We start from the raw sequence: 18,165 nt of genomic DNA, 5'->3' as shown, positions 1-18,165 counted from the left end.
TCGACGCCCGCGCGTCATCAACACGAGCCCTGAAAGCAGAGCCTACCGTCGTGCGTAAGGCAGCGGCGGCGGCGGCGGTTCTTCATATTCTTGCTTTCGAGGAGTTGCTTTCGGGAGCTGCCGCCGGGGAAGCTCCGCCATGGCGCGCAACTCCGGCCAGGTCTGCCACTACTTCTTGCAGGGCCACTGCCGCTTCGGAGACAACTGCTGGAACGAGCACCCGCGCCAACACGCCGGCAGAGCCAACGCGGGTAAGAACGGGAGGCTGTCCCGCGGTTTTTTGTGTTGAATATATGCTGTATGATAATTTATGGGCCTAATAGGTATCTAAAGCCATTTGCACATAACAAAATATGTATTTTATCAAAGTAATTGTTGAATTGAAATACAATTAAGTATATTAATAGTGAAATAATTATTAAGCTCTAACTTAAAATTATTTTTTATTCATAACAAACCCAATAATGCAAACACATTGGCATTTGGCAATAACAAAAGTTCCTTTAGAAACACAATTTATGAAGACTCATAATCTAGTCACTAGAAACTTGCTATAACATGAAATAATAACAGCAAACCAGTGATATTTTAGGAAGCAGGTGGGACACATTACTTATGTCATAGGAGCCTACACAACATGCAGTACTGCTGCTGTATGTAGGTTTTATTTTGTTTGTTTTTAATTTTATATGTTGGAAATGTACATCCAGGTTTTTTTCCCTTCAAATTTTTTGGGGGCCCCAAGAGAATGGGGCTGTAAGTTATACAGTGGTGCCTCGTAAAGGGAAGTCTTCTTTCTGCACATAACTGTTAGTCTCTTTCATTCCTACAGCCTCGCAAGACGAAATTAATCCGTTCTGCGAGTCTCTTCGTCTTGCGGTTTTTTCGTCTTGCGAAGCACGGCTATTAGCGGCTTAGCGGCTATTGACGGCTTAGCGGCTTTAAGAAAAAGGAAACAAACTCGCAAGAACTTGCAAGACGTTTCGTCTTGTGAAGCAAGCCCATAGGGAAATTCGTCTTGCGGAACGACTCAAAAAATGGAAAACTCTTTCGTCTTGTGCGTTTTTCGTCTTGCGAGGCATTCGTCTTGCAAGGTACCACTGTAGCTTGTTTAGCTTACACGTAAATCTGGCACTGATGGTATCCTAACAGGATGGGCCCTCTGGAATTTGCCATGCGTGCACACACACAAATTTGTAAATGTGCATGGCTACCCAGAGCTTAGCTATAGGACCTTTCCAACACATGCATGTGGAGAAGATCCCTAACTTGGCAGAGGGGTTGAGAGAAAGAAAGGAGACCTAAAACACAGGACAAAACTGTATCAATACAAGATGTAGTATTTTACATTGAAATATGGGACAATCCTGGACAGGTGGCAACCCTAGTGTTGGCTAGGGCTGATGGGAGCTGTAGTCCAGAACATCAGGAGGGCACTGGGTTGGCGAAGGGTGGCTTGGAAGCGAGGGAAGGGAAGCAGCCAATGCCGCTCTCTCTCCCTGGTGTGGCTGACCCAGTGGGCTGAGCTGAAAGTGGTGTTGCCGTGATCATATTGTTTGCGGCTCTCTTGTATTCCCCGGCCACTGCCACCATCCTCCGATAAAAATAACAGGGCACGTCTAGACCAGCCTTTTCACAACCTTGGGTGCCTGGATGTTCTTGGACTACAACTCCCATCATTCCTAGCCAGCATGGCTAGTGATCAGGGATGATGGGATTCGTAGTTCAAAAACATATGGGGGGGACCAGAAGTTGAGAAAGGCTGGTCTAGACTAACAAGACAATCCTAACCTTAGCTAGGTAGCAGTTGGCGTAATGTAGCCTTGCTCTGTGCCAGGTCACCCTGGAGCAGGTGTAGCAATTGGTCACCCCCCAGGATACTAGATATTGAGACTTTCTGCAGGCTGCCACAGGTGAAAATTCAACAGGCAGCAGGAGTAGTGAAGCTGGTGTCTCTCATAACTCTTACTTAACACATCTCTTTCTTTCCCAACTGAAGGCTCCGGTCGAAGAGTAGCATGGAGTGGACATAATCAGAGATACAGTAACCCTGTACAGACATCCAGTTTTTCCAAGTCAACCAGCTGGCACAACAGAGATTCTGGCATTTCACAGAATAGATATGCTGCATTAAACTCCACTGAAAATGTTGGTAATAGTGGCATTGTGGATGAGGAAGATAAACTTCTGTAAGTAGCAATTTCCTATCTCTCAAGTTTTAATAGACTTTAAATAAATTTTATTGAATGGCTAATTAAAAAACAAACCTGAACCCTATGGCTGCAGTCATGTACACAATTATTAATATCCCAGTGAGGTAAATAGGAGTTAAGAAGAATTAACTGTGTACAGAATGCCTGCCTGTGACATTTTCTTCATAGTGGCCTTTGCTCATAAAAGTTTATAATATTAAGAGCCAGTTTGGGCATAATTAGCCTGAATGAGTGTTGGTCATGCTTATTTCTTATGCTATTGGCACTTTGATCCTGTTTAAAGCAAATCCTGCTGTGTCTGAAGTGGTAGACTGTGGCTTAATGATGCTTTAGTTAACATTCATCCAGAGTTTCCTGTTTCAGATGTAATGGGAACTGGTTTCCTTTAAACAAGATCAAACTGCCAAAGCTGGCACTCAAGGAGAGGGAGGAGGGAGGAGCATGTGAGTCTGACACTTGGTCCTGTCTTCATAAACTGCATTTGGAAAGGAGAAAGGGGAAAGACTAGCCTAAGATTCCTATCCCATTAACAGAGAAGAATTGTTTCTTTTCAGATAATTTCAATCATGTTAATGTTTCATTGGTGTAGCTAATTTTTTGTTCTGATAGCTATTTAAAAAATGTGACTTGGTACAAATATGTTTCAGATTGGTTTAATTTTGGCTCTGATGCAGCTCTTGCTTCATTGCCATCTGCATCAGACTGGATTGGCATCTGTGCCCCCAAATGATGCAGATGTGGATTTCTCACACTGAATCACTTAACAATTTTTTTTCATTCACTTGTGATTTCCCCTGCTTATTCAAGTACTTCCTGTTTATATTTGATCTTGCACCCACTCTTTCCACTTGTTTTCTATGAATTTTAGAAACTGAAAAAGAGTATTGTAGCAAGCCACTTATAAAATATACTGTTTCTTCTTATCACAGTAAACCTTTGACTTGGCTCTGTATTTTTTAAAAAACACATTGAATCTAGCTTTAAGTAGGTCTTCACTGCTATCTTCGGTTTCATTTGGCTTATGACTTTTGAATGTCATTTATTCAGTGAACTCATAATGAAAGACATGGAGAGTTGGGAATCTTCAGGACAATGGATGTTTTCCACCTATTCACCTATGAAAGAAAAGCCGAATATATCAGGTAGAATCTTTCCTAATCCTCTTAATTACCCACACATGCTTAGGTTTATTTCTCACTTGAATACTGTTATTGGATCCCAAAGAATGTGAAGTGTGCTTATATAAGTGAACAAAAGGTGACTGTCTTTTATCTTTCTTTCTTTTTAAATGAGGCTTTGGTATGGACAATGGTTCTAAAATTTCTATTCATTCTAGTATTTATTTAACTAAACCAAAGTGGGAGTTTTTGAAAGACCAGAATCTAACTACTTTACCAGGTGGGCAATTTATAATAATGTGATTTGCTAACTTGGCCTCCTTGTATTATTTAACCCAGCTCTATGTGTTGCTGACTGTTATAGGCTCCATGAGAGAAAGAAGAGTTCTGAAACCATTTTTTCCTTTATGATTTTAGTAGTGTGTAGTTGGGGTATGTACAGTATATGTGTCATTGGCAATAGAGAAGGATTAAAAATCTACCAGTGGGCTGTTTGGTCTTTTGCTGTCTCTGAGTCTTCATTGCTAATATTACTGCTCCAGGACAGTGTTTCCTTTCCTGCTTTCCCAGCACTCAGCCAGGCTCGAAAAGTGAGCCCAGCTTTGGGAAGGACGGACGTAGAAGGCACCTGAAAAGGAGAATTGAGAGGCTCAGAAGGGGCTAAACTGGGCATAGGCAAAGTCGGCCCTCCAGATGTTTTGGGACTACAGTGGTACCTCGGGTTAAGTACTTAATTCGTTCCGGAGGTCCGTACTTAACCTGAAACTGTTCTTAACCCGGAGCAACACTTTCACTAATGGGGCCTCCCGCTGCTGCCGCGCCACCGGAGCACAATTTCTGTTCTCATCCTGAAGCAAAGTTCTTAACCTGAAGCACTATTTCTGGGTTAGCAGAGTCTGTAACCTGAAGCGTATGTAACCTGAAGCATATGTAACCCGAGGTACCATTGTACAACTCCCATCATCCCTACCTAACAGGACCAGTGGCCAGGGATGATGGCAGTTGTAGTCCCAAAATATCTGGAGGGCCAAGTTTGCCTATGCCTGGACTAAACAAGTTCTCCCTACCACGCATTGCTTGTATCCTGAATAAATGTAGAGTTGAAACTGCATTTCTTCACACGATGTCTTGAATGGATAAATGATTAATTTGCAAGCTGGCATAAGCTCTAAATTAAGAAAGTACAAGGTAGCACAGATCACAGAATATGTTACTTACCATGTATTGAAGTAACTTCTGGAGTTTTTGAAGTATCATGCTTTTGAAATAAGATCCCAATGCATGGTGAAAGCTATTAATCGATTCTCTGGTGCCATTGTCATTTGCTTTTATACTTGGCCAGTGTCTCTTGTCAACAAACATGAGAGTTGTTGGGGGGATGCATTTACTATGATTTCATAGCTGGGGATAAGAGCAGTATTATCTGTCTTTCCAGGTTTTGACTGTTCCTCTTCCTGCAGGGTTTCCAGACTTCTTGCCAGAAGAGTTGCGTCTTGAATATTATAATAGCAGAGCAAACAACAATGTACAAAATTATGTGAGTCTCTACATATTAATAATAAATAACAAGATGAAAGATACAAAAAATATTAAAAGATTATCCAAAAAGAACTCCCTTAACGAGAATCAAGTATTTTTGTCTTAAGACAGTCTTTAAAAGAATCTCCCTCCCCCCCCATTTCCCCCCCCCCATAATTCCAGTAGCATTTTAAAGACCAACTAAATATAAGCTTTCTAGGTATGAGCTTTCGTGTGTATACACACTTCTTCAGATACTCTGAAGCATAGGTTGCTCCAACCTTATAACTGTTGATGACTGTTAATGATGGCAGTTGGTTCCACAGGGAAAGGCAAGGGATTTTTAAAGGGATAGATGATGAAAATTAGCTTTACCATGTATAATGGGACATGAATCCAATATCTGTATTCAGACCAGGTCTCTCCATAGTTTTTAGTTTGGTAATGAGTTGTAACTTCTTTTTCAAGTGTATTTCTAAAATTCTTTTGCAATAAGACAGCTACTTTAAGATCTTGCATGGAATGTCCTGTGAGATTGAAGTGTTCTCCTATTGGTTTCTCTGTTTTATGATTCCTGATGTCAAATTTATGTCCATTTATCCTTTGGCGTAAGGTTTGTCCTGTTTGCCCAGTATAGAGAGCTGAAGGGCACTGTTGGCATTTGATAGCATATATAATGTTGGAAGACGAACAATTAAATAGGCCTGGGATGGTATGTTTGATATTATTGGGGCCACTAATGATGTTGTCCGGGTGTATGTGGCTGAAAAGTTGGCATCTAAATTTATTGCAGGCTCTTGTGCCGGTGTCCATGTTAAGTCTGGTTGTTGTATTATCGTGTGTGAGGACTTGTTTAAGATTGGGTGGCTTTCTGTAGGCGATGAAAGATTTTCCTATCAGAGCTTGGGAAAGAAAACTGTCATTATCTAAGAAAGGTTGTAAATCTCTGATGATGCGTTGGACTGTTGAGAGCTGAATGTGATTACTAGTGGTGTAATATTGTTTAGTGTAAATGGCTGTGATTTGGAATCAAGTCCACCGCCCCCAAAATATATACATTTGAATTGTGGGGTAGTAATGACATCCTTCTGGTTCTGAATGTGCCAACACATTTTAATCGCAGCTGCTCAGAAATTCTATTCCTTCTTGGTTTGCTGGCAGGGTCCTAACACAGTCTAATCTCACTTTTTCTCCAGATCAATTCAGTCCAGCAATTAGCAAGCCAGTGGAGAAGTCGGTTGCTTGAGCTGAAGAATATAAATGCATCTACTAAAGCAGCATTGGTGAGTGTAATAGAGAAAATGAAAAGGTCTTCATTTAAAGTTTTAGATTTATTTTGCAACGTTTGTAAATCCTTCAGTCATGTTTCGCGAAGCAGTTCACAATAATAAAATCAGATTTGTTGATAGAAGATACTGTCTCTACAATAAACATCCAGAGTAAGGGGTGTTATTCATTGGCATTGTTCAGCTTCTGGCTCTGCTTCCTTGAAAGATGGTGGTGGCCAAGGGGGTTCAAGAAGGCAGAAAAAGAGGTTACTAAGAGGGCAGGTGTTCTTTAGAGAGAGAGAGGGAGTGTGTGTGTGTGTGTGTGTGTGTGTGTGTGTGTGTGTTTTGGAGAACTGATGCTTTGCTCTCAGAAGTAGCAGCAGCCGGAGACCATCCATGGAGGAGGTAACTCTTACACAGCAGCTGGAATTCCTCCTCCTCTTGAGGAAGCCGGCCTTTTTGCACCTTGGACTGGCAGAGGGAAGCCTGTTCCACCCTGACCCCTGCTGGCTGACCAACTGAGAACTCATCTGGGCTCAATTTATCACAGGAGTGGGGGATATATCAAGACCTGGGCTGACCAGGGTGGGGGTCCCCCTTTGTGGGAATCAAGGGAAGGAGCTGGCTTGTAGTTTGTGGGAACCTCTGGATCCTCTGCTGTTGCTTGAGGCTCAGGTGGCCTCAGCAGCACAGAGTGCCTTCCATCAGGTTCGGCTGACAGCCCAACTGCGCTCCTATCTGGACACGGGTAGGCTAACCTCTGTTGTCTATGCTTTGGTCACCTCCAGATTAGATTACTGCAGTGTGTTATATGTAAATAGGGCTGCCTCTGATGACAGTACAGAAATAGTACAGAGTTCTGTTCATTTACCTTCCAGGCCTTCCAGGTGTTGCTGGACTTCAGCTCCTCTCAGCATCAGCTAGTATGGCCAGGAGTTGGGGATGGTGGGAGGAGTTGTCCAACAACATCTGGAGGACCTTAGATTCCCCATCCCTGCTGTAGACCCGCACCACAAATAAAGTGAAATCATAGTGATGGTACTGTAAGTTGGCTTATTCTATATCAAATATTTGTTCACTTCTAACTATGCATTTTATATTGAATTGGAAGCAATAGTACCTTTTTTCTTCTGTAACATGTAGAACTACTTCTCATTGTTTTAAGATATCTGAATTTAAGAACACGGCTAGTCAGCCACCACCTGCATTTGGGTTTGGAGGACAGCAGGCATCGGTTTTTGGATCATCAGGTAGGGATTTGTTTTGGCTGGTGGTGGGTGGAGGTTTGCATATTCTTAGTTCCGATAGTCCTGGGTTTACTATCGTTTCTTTGACCTTACTATTGCAAACTATTGCTTTTCTTTGTGTGACAATTGCAGCCTTTCCTGTGGATAATAAATCTCCTCAAGCCTTCTCCTTCAAACCAGCTTCTGAACTTGGCAGCATCTCCTCTGGAACCACACCTGCGTTTGGGAGCCTCACAAGCAACCAGGGCACCGCATCGTCCACCACTGCGCCCCATGCCGTCAGCTTTGGAGATCAACCCGCTTCACCGTCATCTTCCTTTTCATTTAAAATGGCTACAACCACTCCAGGTGGCTTTGGAGCTTCTGGTTTTTCAGGGTTTGGCAAACCTTTTCCAGCAAGTTCCCCGGAGACTGCGCCTGCATCGGTGTTTGGGACAGCGGCCATTACCCCTGCTTTGAATCCCGGATTTGGCAAATCTTTTCCTGCCAGCTCCTCAGACTCCACATCTGCTTCGGTGTTTGGAACAGCTGCTGCTTCCGCTTCTTTGAATTCAGGGAACACACTGTTTGGGCAGCCGGCAAGTCTCTTTGGGGGTAATGCAACATTGCCCCCTTCCACAACCCCTCCCAGCACCACCTCTGCAAAGTTATTTACCCCAGAGTCGGAACTGTCTGCTGAAGAACTGGAGCAATTTAAGGCGAAGAAATTCACACTCGGAAAAATCCCTTCCAAGCCACCACCAGCATCACTTCTAAATCCGTAACGTGGCCTGAGGTTGTTCTTACTATCTTTTTCGGTGTGTGTGAATATCAGAGACACTTTGATTTAATCCTTCGGAAGTTAAATTCATCTATAGCTCACCGTATTGTTTCAGAGAAGTTACATTTGTTTCTAGAAATGTGTGATCTATTTGACTTGTTGGCTCCAGAATGAATATTTAACTTGAGAGTATTGCATAGCAAAATGTAGCTTTGCAATGAACTTGAAAATGTAGGAAACCCAAGCCGCTCTTTTCTTTGGTGGAGTTGGCTTCCATATTTTATGGCAATGAAATGTTGTGCTAACGATCTAAAAGGCACCGTATTTTTCACTCTATAGGACGCACCCGACCATAGGACGCACCTTGTTTTAGAGGGGGAGAACAAGGGGAAAAAATCTCCTCCTCTCTGCGCAGCACCCCTTCAGTGAAGCGGCAGGAGAAACAGAGCCCCTTCCATTTCTCCTCTCGCTTCGCTGAAGGGGCGCTGCGCAGCTCTCCCTCTCCCACATTGCCTTCACCTTCAGTGAAGGCAACCCGAAGCCTCTGGAGCGCAGCGGGAGTTCCCGCTGTGCTCCAGAGGCTTCGGGTTCCTTCCGCTGAAGCCAGGAGAGTCTTGCTCTCCAGGCTCCAGGCTTCAGTGAAAGCAACCTGAAGCCTCCGGAGTGTGGCGGGAGCGCTCCCACTGCACTTCTGAGGCTTCGCATTGCTATCACTGAAGCCAAGGAGCCTGCATTCACTCCATAAGATGCACACACATTTCCCCTTAATTTTTGGAGGGGAAAATGTGCGTCTTCTAGAGCGAAAAATACGGTACCTTAAAGTCCCCAAATCATACCTTTTGGACACACCAGCTATTCCCCAGCTATACCAAAGTTATAGAACCCACAACTCCTCCTTGCTCTTCTGTTGCTATAATCTGGCCTCAACAGCTTCAGTACCACAGTAGTCCTCAGCCTTAGCTTTTCTAGCTGTAATTGGTTGATTTAAATGAGCACATCTATCTGCTGTGATTTGGCGCTGGGACCAGTTGTTACCACAGTGCTCTGCCTTACTGTAATTCTGAGTATATCCTCTTATCACCTAGTCTACTAAAGCCTTCCTCTGTGTGTGACTGTTTTAGCACAACACAGGAAGCAAACAATAGCATAAACTAGCTTTCCTCCCGGATAGCAGTTGGGCTTACCCTCATTTTCTGTGAGGTATAAGGACTCCAGATTCATGCAAATACTTTAATTTTATTTTATTGTATGCGTACTGCAATGTGTGCCTTTGTTTGGTCATTCTGATGCCCCAGACAACAAAAACCACTTTCTCATCAGCTAAATTTTGGTACGGAAACCAGTACTGAATTTGATTATGACACTGAATTATTTTTGTTTCAATTTTACTCGTGATTAATGATGGTTTTAATTTTAATGCCTGCCACCTTGGGACCTTTTTGGTGAAGGGTGGATTACAAATATCTAAAACAACTAAATGAATTGCTAGTCATTGACAATAGTAAAGATTAAGCACCTCACCATCTCCTGTCTGTGCACACAATCGCTTTTGCACTCAGAACTTCATGCGAGAGGCTCGTCGTCAAGCAGATCAATTTGAACTTCGGATCCCTTCTTCTCTTCGCACATGGTGCCCCACCTCTTACCTTTTCATCCAGTGTCAAAAGCTGAGCAGTGCAAAAGCTGCCAAAATCGTGAAAATTTAATAGATAGCTATCCAGCTAGTTTAGAGACCCTTTAATATAAATGCATGACCCCATAGTAAAGGTAAATAGGTAAAGGACCCCTGGACGGTTAAGTCCAAAGGCGACTATGGGGTTGAGGCACTCATCTTGCTTTCAGGCCGAGAGAGCCAGTGTTTGTCCACACATAGCTTTCCAGGTCATGTGGCCAACATGACTAAACCGCTTCTGGCACAACGGGACACTGTGACAGAAGCCAGAGCGCATGGAAATGCCGTTTACCTTCCCGCTGCAGTGGTGGCTATCTACTTGCATTGACGTGCTTTTGAACTGCTAGGTTGGCAGGCGCTGGGACAGAGCAACAAGAGCTCATCCTGTCACAGGGATTCGAACCACCAACCCTGCAATCGGCAAGCCCAAGAGGCTCAGTGGTTTAGACCACAGCGCCACCCGCGTCCCATAATGACCCCATAGTATGGCACCCAGAATAACAGGAAGTACTATGCTTTCAACTACTGCGGGTGGGGGAAGTGGGGAGGAATGAGGTGAAAAATTGTTATGTGTCCTCACGTCTCAGACTAGTTTCATGTGATTACGACCACTACTTTCTTTGAATTATAGAATGTGAGAGTCATTGATTTTTCACTAATGTAGGTCAAATTTAGAATGGTTTGAAGTTTAGCAGGCACTCCTTCTGTCCTGAACATCTAAGGGAGGCAGGGCTAGGGAAGCCGCAGAGCTCTCCCCATGTTGCTGGGCTCCAGCTCCCATCATTCTCAGCTGGCATGTCCAATGGTCAGAAATGATGGAAGCTGGAATTCAGCAACGTCCAAGGGGCCAAAGGTTCTCCTGCTCTGATCTAAGGGCTGATAGGTACGTGTGTGTAGATATTTGTCTGCTGTACAAAAGGAACATAAGCATTTCTTGCTCCATCCACACTGGCCTCTGGTTCCTGGAAGGTTGCCCAGAAAAGAATGCAGCTCATGGTTCCCTAGGCTGCCTTGAGAGCATGCCTATATCTTCTTTTGTTGAAGGAGTCCACCCTTCCTTGCCAACTCCACATAGCCTTAAGCAAACTGTCCTTTTTGTCTGAAGGCATGTTTACAGAAAAGCTTTGGAAATCCCCAAAGACCGATACTGTAATTAATTAATCTCTTTATCCTTTGCAGATCTACTTAGCTGCTGTTCCCTCTTGAAATAAAAGCACAGGGCAATTTATAAACTCAGGCCATTAATTTAGATATCAATACCCCCCTCTCAATGTTGATATCCAAAACGCTACAAGGAATGCTTTACTACAGACATGAGGAGTCTAATTGCCCCTTTCCCTTCGGTCATAAAGTAATTGTCAATAAAAGCAATTAGGTTTGCCTTCCACAGTGCATTCTCCCTTGTATTCCCGCTGTGTGCAATAGATACTTCTAGTGCCCTATTGCTTTTCAAAACAACTGTGGAACAGAAAGCTTATCTGCTTCTTAGAGTCCAGCAACCAGATCTATGACTTTGCCAAAGCAATGCTTACACCTGGGGGGGGGTGCTTGTGCTGGCATACCAAAGCTTGTGGTGGCAGCCGATTCTGTAAGTGCATTAAGCACTGTTGTAGCACGTTGGCAGTGCCATGCTGGCAAGCTTGCAGATGGGGTAAATGCAAGGCCATTGATGCTGCTGAGCTCAGGTCCTGCTTTCAGGCTCCCCGTAGGCAACTGGTTGGCCACTGAGAACAGGATACTGGACTAGGTAGGCCATTGGCCTCATCCAGCATATGTCCTTTGACAGGCCTAGCCTATCTGTATGATAAAAATAGTTCTTTCCAGAAGGCTTGGCAATAAAATCCAACGATGGCATTGCCAGGACAACTTTAGTTCCATGTGGTCAGGCTGCCCAAGGCATTTATTAATCTGGGCTAATTAGCATTCCCAAGCCTTGACTCACATGTCACCAGGATTCTCTTACCTGCTACCGTCATTTCCTTCCATTCTTCAGACTTTATTAAAAGGCAATCCAGAACGAAATTGGTCAGTGAATGTGAACAATGAATGGACCTGTCTCATTCATCACCATCACCCACCTCCAGGAACATAGCCTGGTCCTTTTTGAGTAAGCCCAGCTGTACTAGCAGAACATTACAAACCCAGATAGATTAAAATATTAGCAGTTGTGCTGGCCTCACTGAGTAACAAATGTCAAGGAAGAGAGGTGCTCTTTAGTGCTAAATTGGAGTAGAAGTCAATCCAGAGAAAACCCGAATGACTCTTGCTCCAATTCTGTGCTAAACAACAGGTTTCATCAGGGGAAAGTGGTAGGACCAGTGGAACTGTGGAGGAGCCCTCCATGTAAGACAGCTTCCTATGTTCAGGTTCTCATCACAAAACTGCCAGTGTGATATCACGTGTACAGGTTATTGCTGATTCTGAAGAGTGCTGGTTGATCATGCAAAGGTTCCTCAACTAAGGAATGGGAACCCTCATCAATCAGCGTACTTGCCCAACCCCATGTTGGAAACTTTTTGTGCAGTGAACTAGCCCCCTTCAGACTCTGCTGACTGGAAGGAAGATAAGCAAACCAGAGGCAATGTCAGCAAGGAAGAAGAAAATCTGGGCCAGGGCCGTGGGCCTCAATAGGTAGCCCAATTAGACCTCTGACATCAGCCCCAAAATTAGAAATATGCCATATTCAATTTCCAGCTTTCATATTTCCAAACTGCTCTTATATTGCACACAAACTGCCACATCCCAGTTACACAAGCTGATTGGTGGTGAAAGGGTGGGAAGAAAAAAAACCAACTTCAGAGGTGTTGATCCTACAACTGCGATTACTTTGGAGCAGGGATGGAGAACCTGTGACCCACCAGATGATGTTGGACCGGGGCTGATGGGAACTGGAATTGGAATTCATCAACATCTGGGTGGCTGCATGTTCCCCATTCTTGCTCTACAGCAAAAAAGGGTTGCCAGAGAAGATTTAGTGTCTGTGTTCTTGTTGCTTTGTGTACTCAGTGCTTTCCTGTCAGCCTTTTAGCCACATCCCTGCAAAACCTCTTGCTTTATTCTTGCAGATCACATGAAATGTGGTTCCAGCATATGCTCTGTCATGTGCTCAAGGTAATTAGATTGCTTCTGATTATGCAGAATGGGTCCTATGCTTGGACATGTGCCCTTTTTTCATTCTTGCTTTATTTAGTCTTGGGTGTGTAGATGTAGCATCTACACTATAGAAAACGGTTGCAGAAGAAGTCAAATGAGGCGCGTGCCTTATACAGTAAAACCAATGCAATTTGAACCATGCCTGTGCCTTAACAAAGATGTAGGGTAAGCATGCCACAGAAATCTTAGAACATTTCAGTGTAGAATGTAAGAGCCCTGTTGGTCTATCATGTTTCCCAGGGTGGCCAACAAGATGCAACAGTCTTGGTCCCCAGCAACAGCAGACCCTCCAACTTTCCCTATTTTCCAGGGACAGTTCTGGATTTACAGTAGCCATCCCGGTTTCTAATTTGATTATGGAGTGTTGGAGGTTATGGAGTTATGCGACCCCCCCAAGCCATGGAGAAAAGTAACTATGCAATCTTTAGAAGACGTCTAAAGGCAGCCTTGTATGAGAAAACTTTTTAAAATGTTTAATGTTTTATTATGTTTTTATACATGTTGGAAGCTGCCCAGCGTGGCTGGGGCAACCCAGAAAGATGGGAGGGATATAAATAAATAAAATTATTACTATTATTATCATTATTTATTTATTTATTACTGAATAGGACATGCATATTTTCATCAGAGAAATGTTGGAGGGTATGCAACAGGTATCTAGAGGCATGTTGCCTCTGATCTTGGAAACAGTAAATAAATCATTACCATAAGCCAGGGGTCTGCAACCTTTAAGACAAAAAGAGCCACTTGGACCCGTTTCCGAAGGGGGGAAAAACTGGGAGCCGCAAAACCGGGAAGGTGACGTCGGGACGGTGCGTGACTAACGCACGCACCGACCCCATGCAACGTCACAGCCAGTACAGCGCCCGCCACAGTGGGGAGTGTCAGGGCGCACAATGCGCCTCCTCTCCGCGCCCGGAGCCACGGCAAAGGTGTAAAAGAGCCACATGCGGCTCCGGAGCCGCGGGTTGCAGACCCCTGCCATAAGCCCTTCATTTAAGATAGTTGCCAGGTATAAGTGAAGGCCAGGCCCACCTCCCAGTTGTCCAAACTCTGCATGGTGCCCGCCCCTCATGCTCTGACCTGGGCTCTCCCCAATTCCTACCACAGTTCAGATGATTTGTGCTGACTACTCTGGGAGTTCATTTCAGCTCTATTACTTCATGTAGATTCGATACTGACATGAGGAAGCCCAATGCAGCATGATCAATAAAAGGCATAATTCATTTGAGACTAGGGTGTTATAATATGTAGTTCTCAAAAGCTGCATGGCCTAGACCCCTAGAGCATATAATCTGGATAAAGAAGATCAAATTGTCCTATTTTCAAAGCCATTATAAACGCCTGCTGTCAAGTGCCCTCAGATGCATGACATGGGCTGAAACGTCTCCAGAAAATTGCACGAGGGACCTTGATCTACTGTCGTGTCTGCTGACAGTACTTCCTCTAATTTTTCAAGATAGCAACTCTTGCAACTTTCTCCACACAAGCAAGAATGCCCACGGAATCAACAATTTTCTCGTCTACTAGAAAATGTCAAATCCTGCCTCCTTAAAAAAAGAAAATAAGCAGGGGCTAAATAAAAATGTCCAAGGCATATCCCCCCCCCCCATTTCAAGTCCTCTGTCAGTAGTGTTTACAACCTTTTCCTCAATCCACAGTTGTGTGTGTTCAGTTCTCTTGATCTGGTCCCTGCGATAAGAGCAATTGCCCCTTCCATGAAAGTGAGTGAGAACGCCATTGTGCACAGAGGGGCTTCATGTGCTCTGCACCACCCGGGGAGCATTTGGATTCAGGCACTGATGTGGCGTCGTTTTTTTGCACAAGCTGTTTTACAACCTGGAAATATATATATTTTCCACTGCACGTGACATTTTCTTCCAGATGAGCTTCAGATGTGGAAAAAATCCCAATGACCTTACCTTCATGGTTTTTAAAAAACCTCAAAAATTGTTCTGCCTTTTTTTAAAGGCAGGAGAAGGGGAATCTGTGGGCCTTTGGATATCTTTGGACTACATCTTGCAACATCCCTGAGGTAAAACGGGAATGTGCCTTCCTCTGCCCTCCCACTACTGCCTCCCCCCACCATGGAAGCGATGGTACAGGAGGGGTGGGAGACATGTTTCACTCGACCTCATGGGGGGCAGGGTCTGGCTGGGGCTGATGGGACTTGGAGTCCAACAACATCTGGAAGGGCACCGATTCCCCTTCCCTGTTTTCACCCCTTTGAGCTGTACATCTACAGCATAAGCATATGACATGTCTACTCAGAAATAAGTCTCGCTGAATTCAATGGCACTTACTCCCAGGTAAGTGGCTATAGAATTTGACTCTGAAGAGTTGGAAGGGGCCAACCACAAGTTGGTCATCTACTCCAACCCCCTGCTGTACAGGGATCTTTCGCCCAACATGGGGCTTGAACCCATGACCTTGAGTCTCAAATTGATGACTGACTTACTTGTATTGAAAGTACTGAGTTTTTTGTTTTGTTTTGTTTTAAAAAAACACCCCCTCTTCCTTTTTGTATTGCAAAAATAATCATTAAAATGATTGACGTTTAAAACCCCGAATTCATGCAGGAAAAGCCAACTGAGAATATTAAATCACAGTATGTCAGCATTGCTATAGGCAGCCATTCCATTGGACTGATGTACTGTTTAAATCCAGCTACTCTGTAAAGACTGTAACTTTAGCCTCGTGTCCAAGTTTGCTGTTTTCCTCCTTCCTCCGAATCCCTTTTTCCTTTCATGCCATGTCTTTTAGATTGAAAGCCTGAGGGCAGGCCCTGTCTTACTGCTGATTTTTGAAGCCCACTCTTTTTGAAGCCCTCCCCTCCCCTTTCTGATGAATAGGAGGCTAAAAATGTTTTAACTACTTAAAAACAAATTACTGCCAGATATACACACTTGCTTTATTTATTTATCTCTTTCTCTGCTAGCCACTCAAAGTGTTTCTAGACTTTCTTACTGTAATTCTGCAACATTTATCTGATTAATAGTGGGATTAAGGGATTCAAAATGTTTTGATTGATTACTCAGGGAGATTGTTTAAGGCTCATTGGTTTCCTTTCTTTTTAAGATTTCCCTCAAGACTGCAGTTCTAGAATGACAGACTTAGAAGGCATAGGTTTATTTGAAGCAATGTGACAAGAAAACATCCTTTGTTCTTAGGGATGCCCTGTGTGTACTGAAACCTCAACTGTCACCTAGCGGCAGCCATTCTTTCAGACTAGCAGAACTGTTGCATTCCAGCTAGCCTGGAAAAACTGTTACATTTTCAGCTGGTGGATGAACTTGTTCTTTTCCTCTTCCCTCTGCCCCTTGTTTTCCTTTTGTGCTGTGCTTTTTAGATTGAAAGCCCGAGGGCAGGGCCTGCCTTATTTACAATATTTGAAAGTGGTGAGGCACTGGTAATAGGCAAATGTCTCTATGAATGTAATGAAGAAACAAGAATTTCAGGATCTTCATGGAAATATGAGATGATATTCAGCATTATGGACAAAAAAGCACATATTATTAGAAGGAAAAGCCATCTCTAGTATTTTATTTTGTATTCCCTAACATAAGGCATCAGAGCAAAATAACATAAGCCAATAAACAAATGTACCCTTAACTCTCAGCTAATGCCAACTCATTGGGGTCTGAACTTCCTGATAAATCAGTTAAACTTTTTATTAGTAATAATAATAATTTTATTATAACCCATACATCGGCTGGGTTTCCGCAGCCACTCTGGGCAGCTTACAGCAATACAGTAGAGGAATCAATTACGAATATTCAAATCGCAGCCCTAATTTAAAGCACAGAAGATTTGAGTCCATCTAAGATGGTCAAATAGATGCCATCATGATGGAGTGCCATGAAGCAAGTGAGATGTTATTGTGACACCACAGTAGTGCTTTTACAGTCATTTTGTAAAAGTGAATGAATGATAGTCTTTGTGTCAGTTGCAATAACTAGAAGCAGCGTAACCAAGCTCATTACACATGTTGCCGCCATGTAATTAGCAATTTCATATCACATTTGATGTTCAAGATTAGAAAACTGCTAAGTCACTTAGTTTGCTATTCTTTGGTTTACAAATGAATAGAGAGAACAGGAATGATATTGTGAGTGTATTGTTTAATATCACACAGAAAAAAACAGACATTCCCATTCTTGTCCCATTTATTAGGTACGGTGAGGCAGCTACCTCAGGTGGCAGATCCTTGGGGGACAGGAACTGACAGCAAGGTGTTAAAAGGACAGATCAGTGTGTGGCTTGTGACCTACCCAGCACCCTCTGAGCTTAAATGTGATGGAGGATCCAGAGTCATCACCAGTGTTGAAGATTCAGCTGTTAATCTGCTTGGTTTAAGTATGAGGGCATAACTTCCTCAATCAAATAAGAGCTCTCCAAAGCGGTTCTGAAGTAAATAAAAATATATTGGGCGAGCTGATCATGAACCACCTCCCTCACATTTATTTTGGAAGGGCTTGCGCTTCCCAGTGTTTTGTTTGTTTTGTTTTTAACATTTTTTTTTCTTTGGAGCAGTCGATCTCCACGTCACAGCCCAAACTGCTTTTGAAATGTCTGTCACTTTTGAAAGCGACTTGCCATGAGGCGTGTGGGACGCTGTGCTTTGATTAGATTTCCCGTGAGCGCACGGAATTCATTTTATTGTTCTTTGGGTCTTTGCCATTAATTTGTTCTCATCATTAATGCTTCTATTAAATTTTTCATTTTACTTAACATGAAACACAGGTAGGAATGGCAGAAAGGGTGAGGGACAAGGAGCTAAAGGGAAGTTACATAAACCTACAAACACTTTCCAGTTCACAAAGTTGCTTGAGCTATATCATATGACAACATGCAGACTTCTGCGGCAACAATCTAACACAGTCACTACTCTGGAATTTATCACATGACAAGTCTTCAAAGTATATAGATATAAATCTCTGTGTGTAATCAGACAAACAATCAGTTATATGCATGGACATTTTTGTTGTCTGAGCTGCTTCTGAGTACTATGTTGATATGAAGTTTGCTTACAGGTCTCTGGGAGAAGTGGAGCTGTAGCCTCTACCTGCCTATAAGAACAGGCTGGTGTGTTTTCCAGTCATAACATTTGGTGGGGCAGGATTGAACCCCTAGCAGTCGTATGGAGGCCATTTTAAATCTTGAATAAAGGTTTCTTAATGTGGAGTCAACTACGTGTAGGAGTTGGTCACAGTAAG

At 43.4% G+C, this 18,165-nt stretch overlaps 1 protein-coding gene across 1 annotated transcript; it reads left to right on the top strand.

Moving 5' to 3' along the window:
- Positions 1-117: 117 nt before the first annotated feature.
- Positions 118-9,512, top strand: NUP42 (nucleoporin 42). Its single transcript, XM_082193981.1, has 7 exons — positions 118-251; positions 2,000-2,189; positions 3,261-3,355; positions 4,792-4,868; positions 6,046-6,132; positions 7,283-7,367; positions 7,497-9,512. Exons 1-7 carry the CDS (start codon positions 140-142, stop codon positions 8,126-8,128), a joined length of 1,278 nt encoding a protein of 425 aa, XP_082050107.1. The 5' UTR covers positions 118-139; the 3' UTR covers positions 8,129-9,512.
- Positions 9,513-18,165: the final 8,653 nt, after the last annotated feature.

The sequence above is a fragment of the Podarcis vaucheri genome (assembly GCF_965113315.1).
Source record: "Podarcis vaucheri genome assembly, chromosome: 12".
In the NCBI taxonomy this organism is placed as follows: domain Eukaryota; kingdom Metazoa; phylum Chordata; class Lepidosauria; order Squamata; family Lacertidae; genus Podarcis; species Podarcis vaucheri.
Note: the sequence above shows the minus strand (reverse complement) of the source record. Positions and strands in the feature narration are given on the sequence as shown.

Bases quoted from the DNA above. Each gene is read 5' to 3' on its own strand.
- NUP42 (XM_082193981.1), top strand. From the start codon at position 140: ATGGCGCGCAACTCCGGCCAGGTCTGCCACTACTTCTTGCAGGGCCAC. The intron at 2,190-3,260 runs GTAAGTAGCAAT...TCATTTATTCAG, and splicing joins GATGAGGAAGATAAACTTCT to TGAACTCATAATGAAAGACA. The intron at 6,133-7,282 runs GTGAGTGTAATA...CATTGTTTTAAG, and splicing joins CATCTACTAAAGCAGCATTG to ATATCTGAATTTAAGAACAC.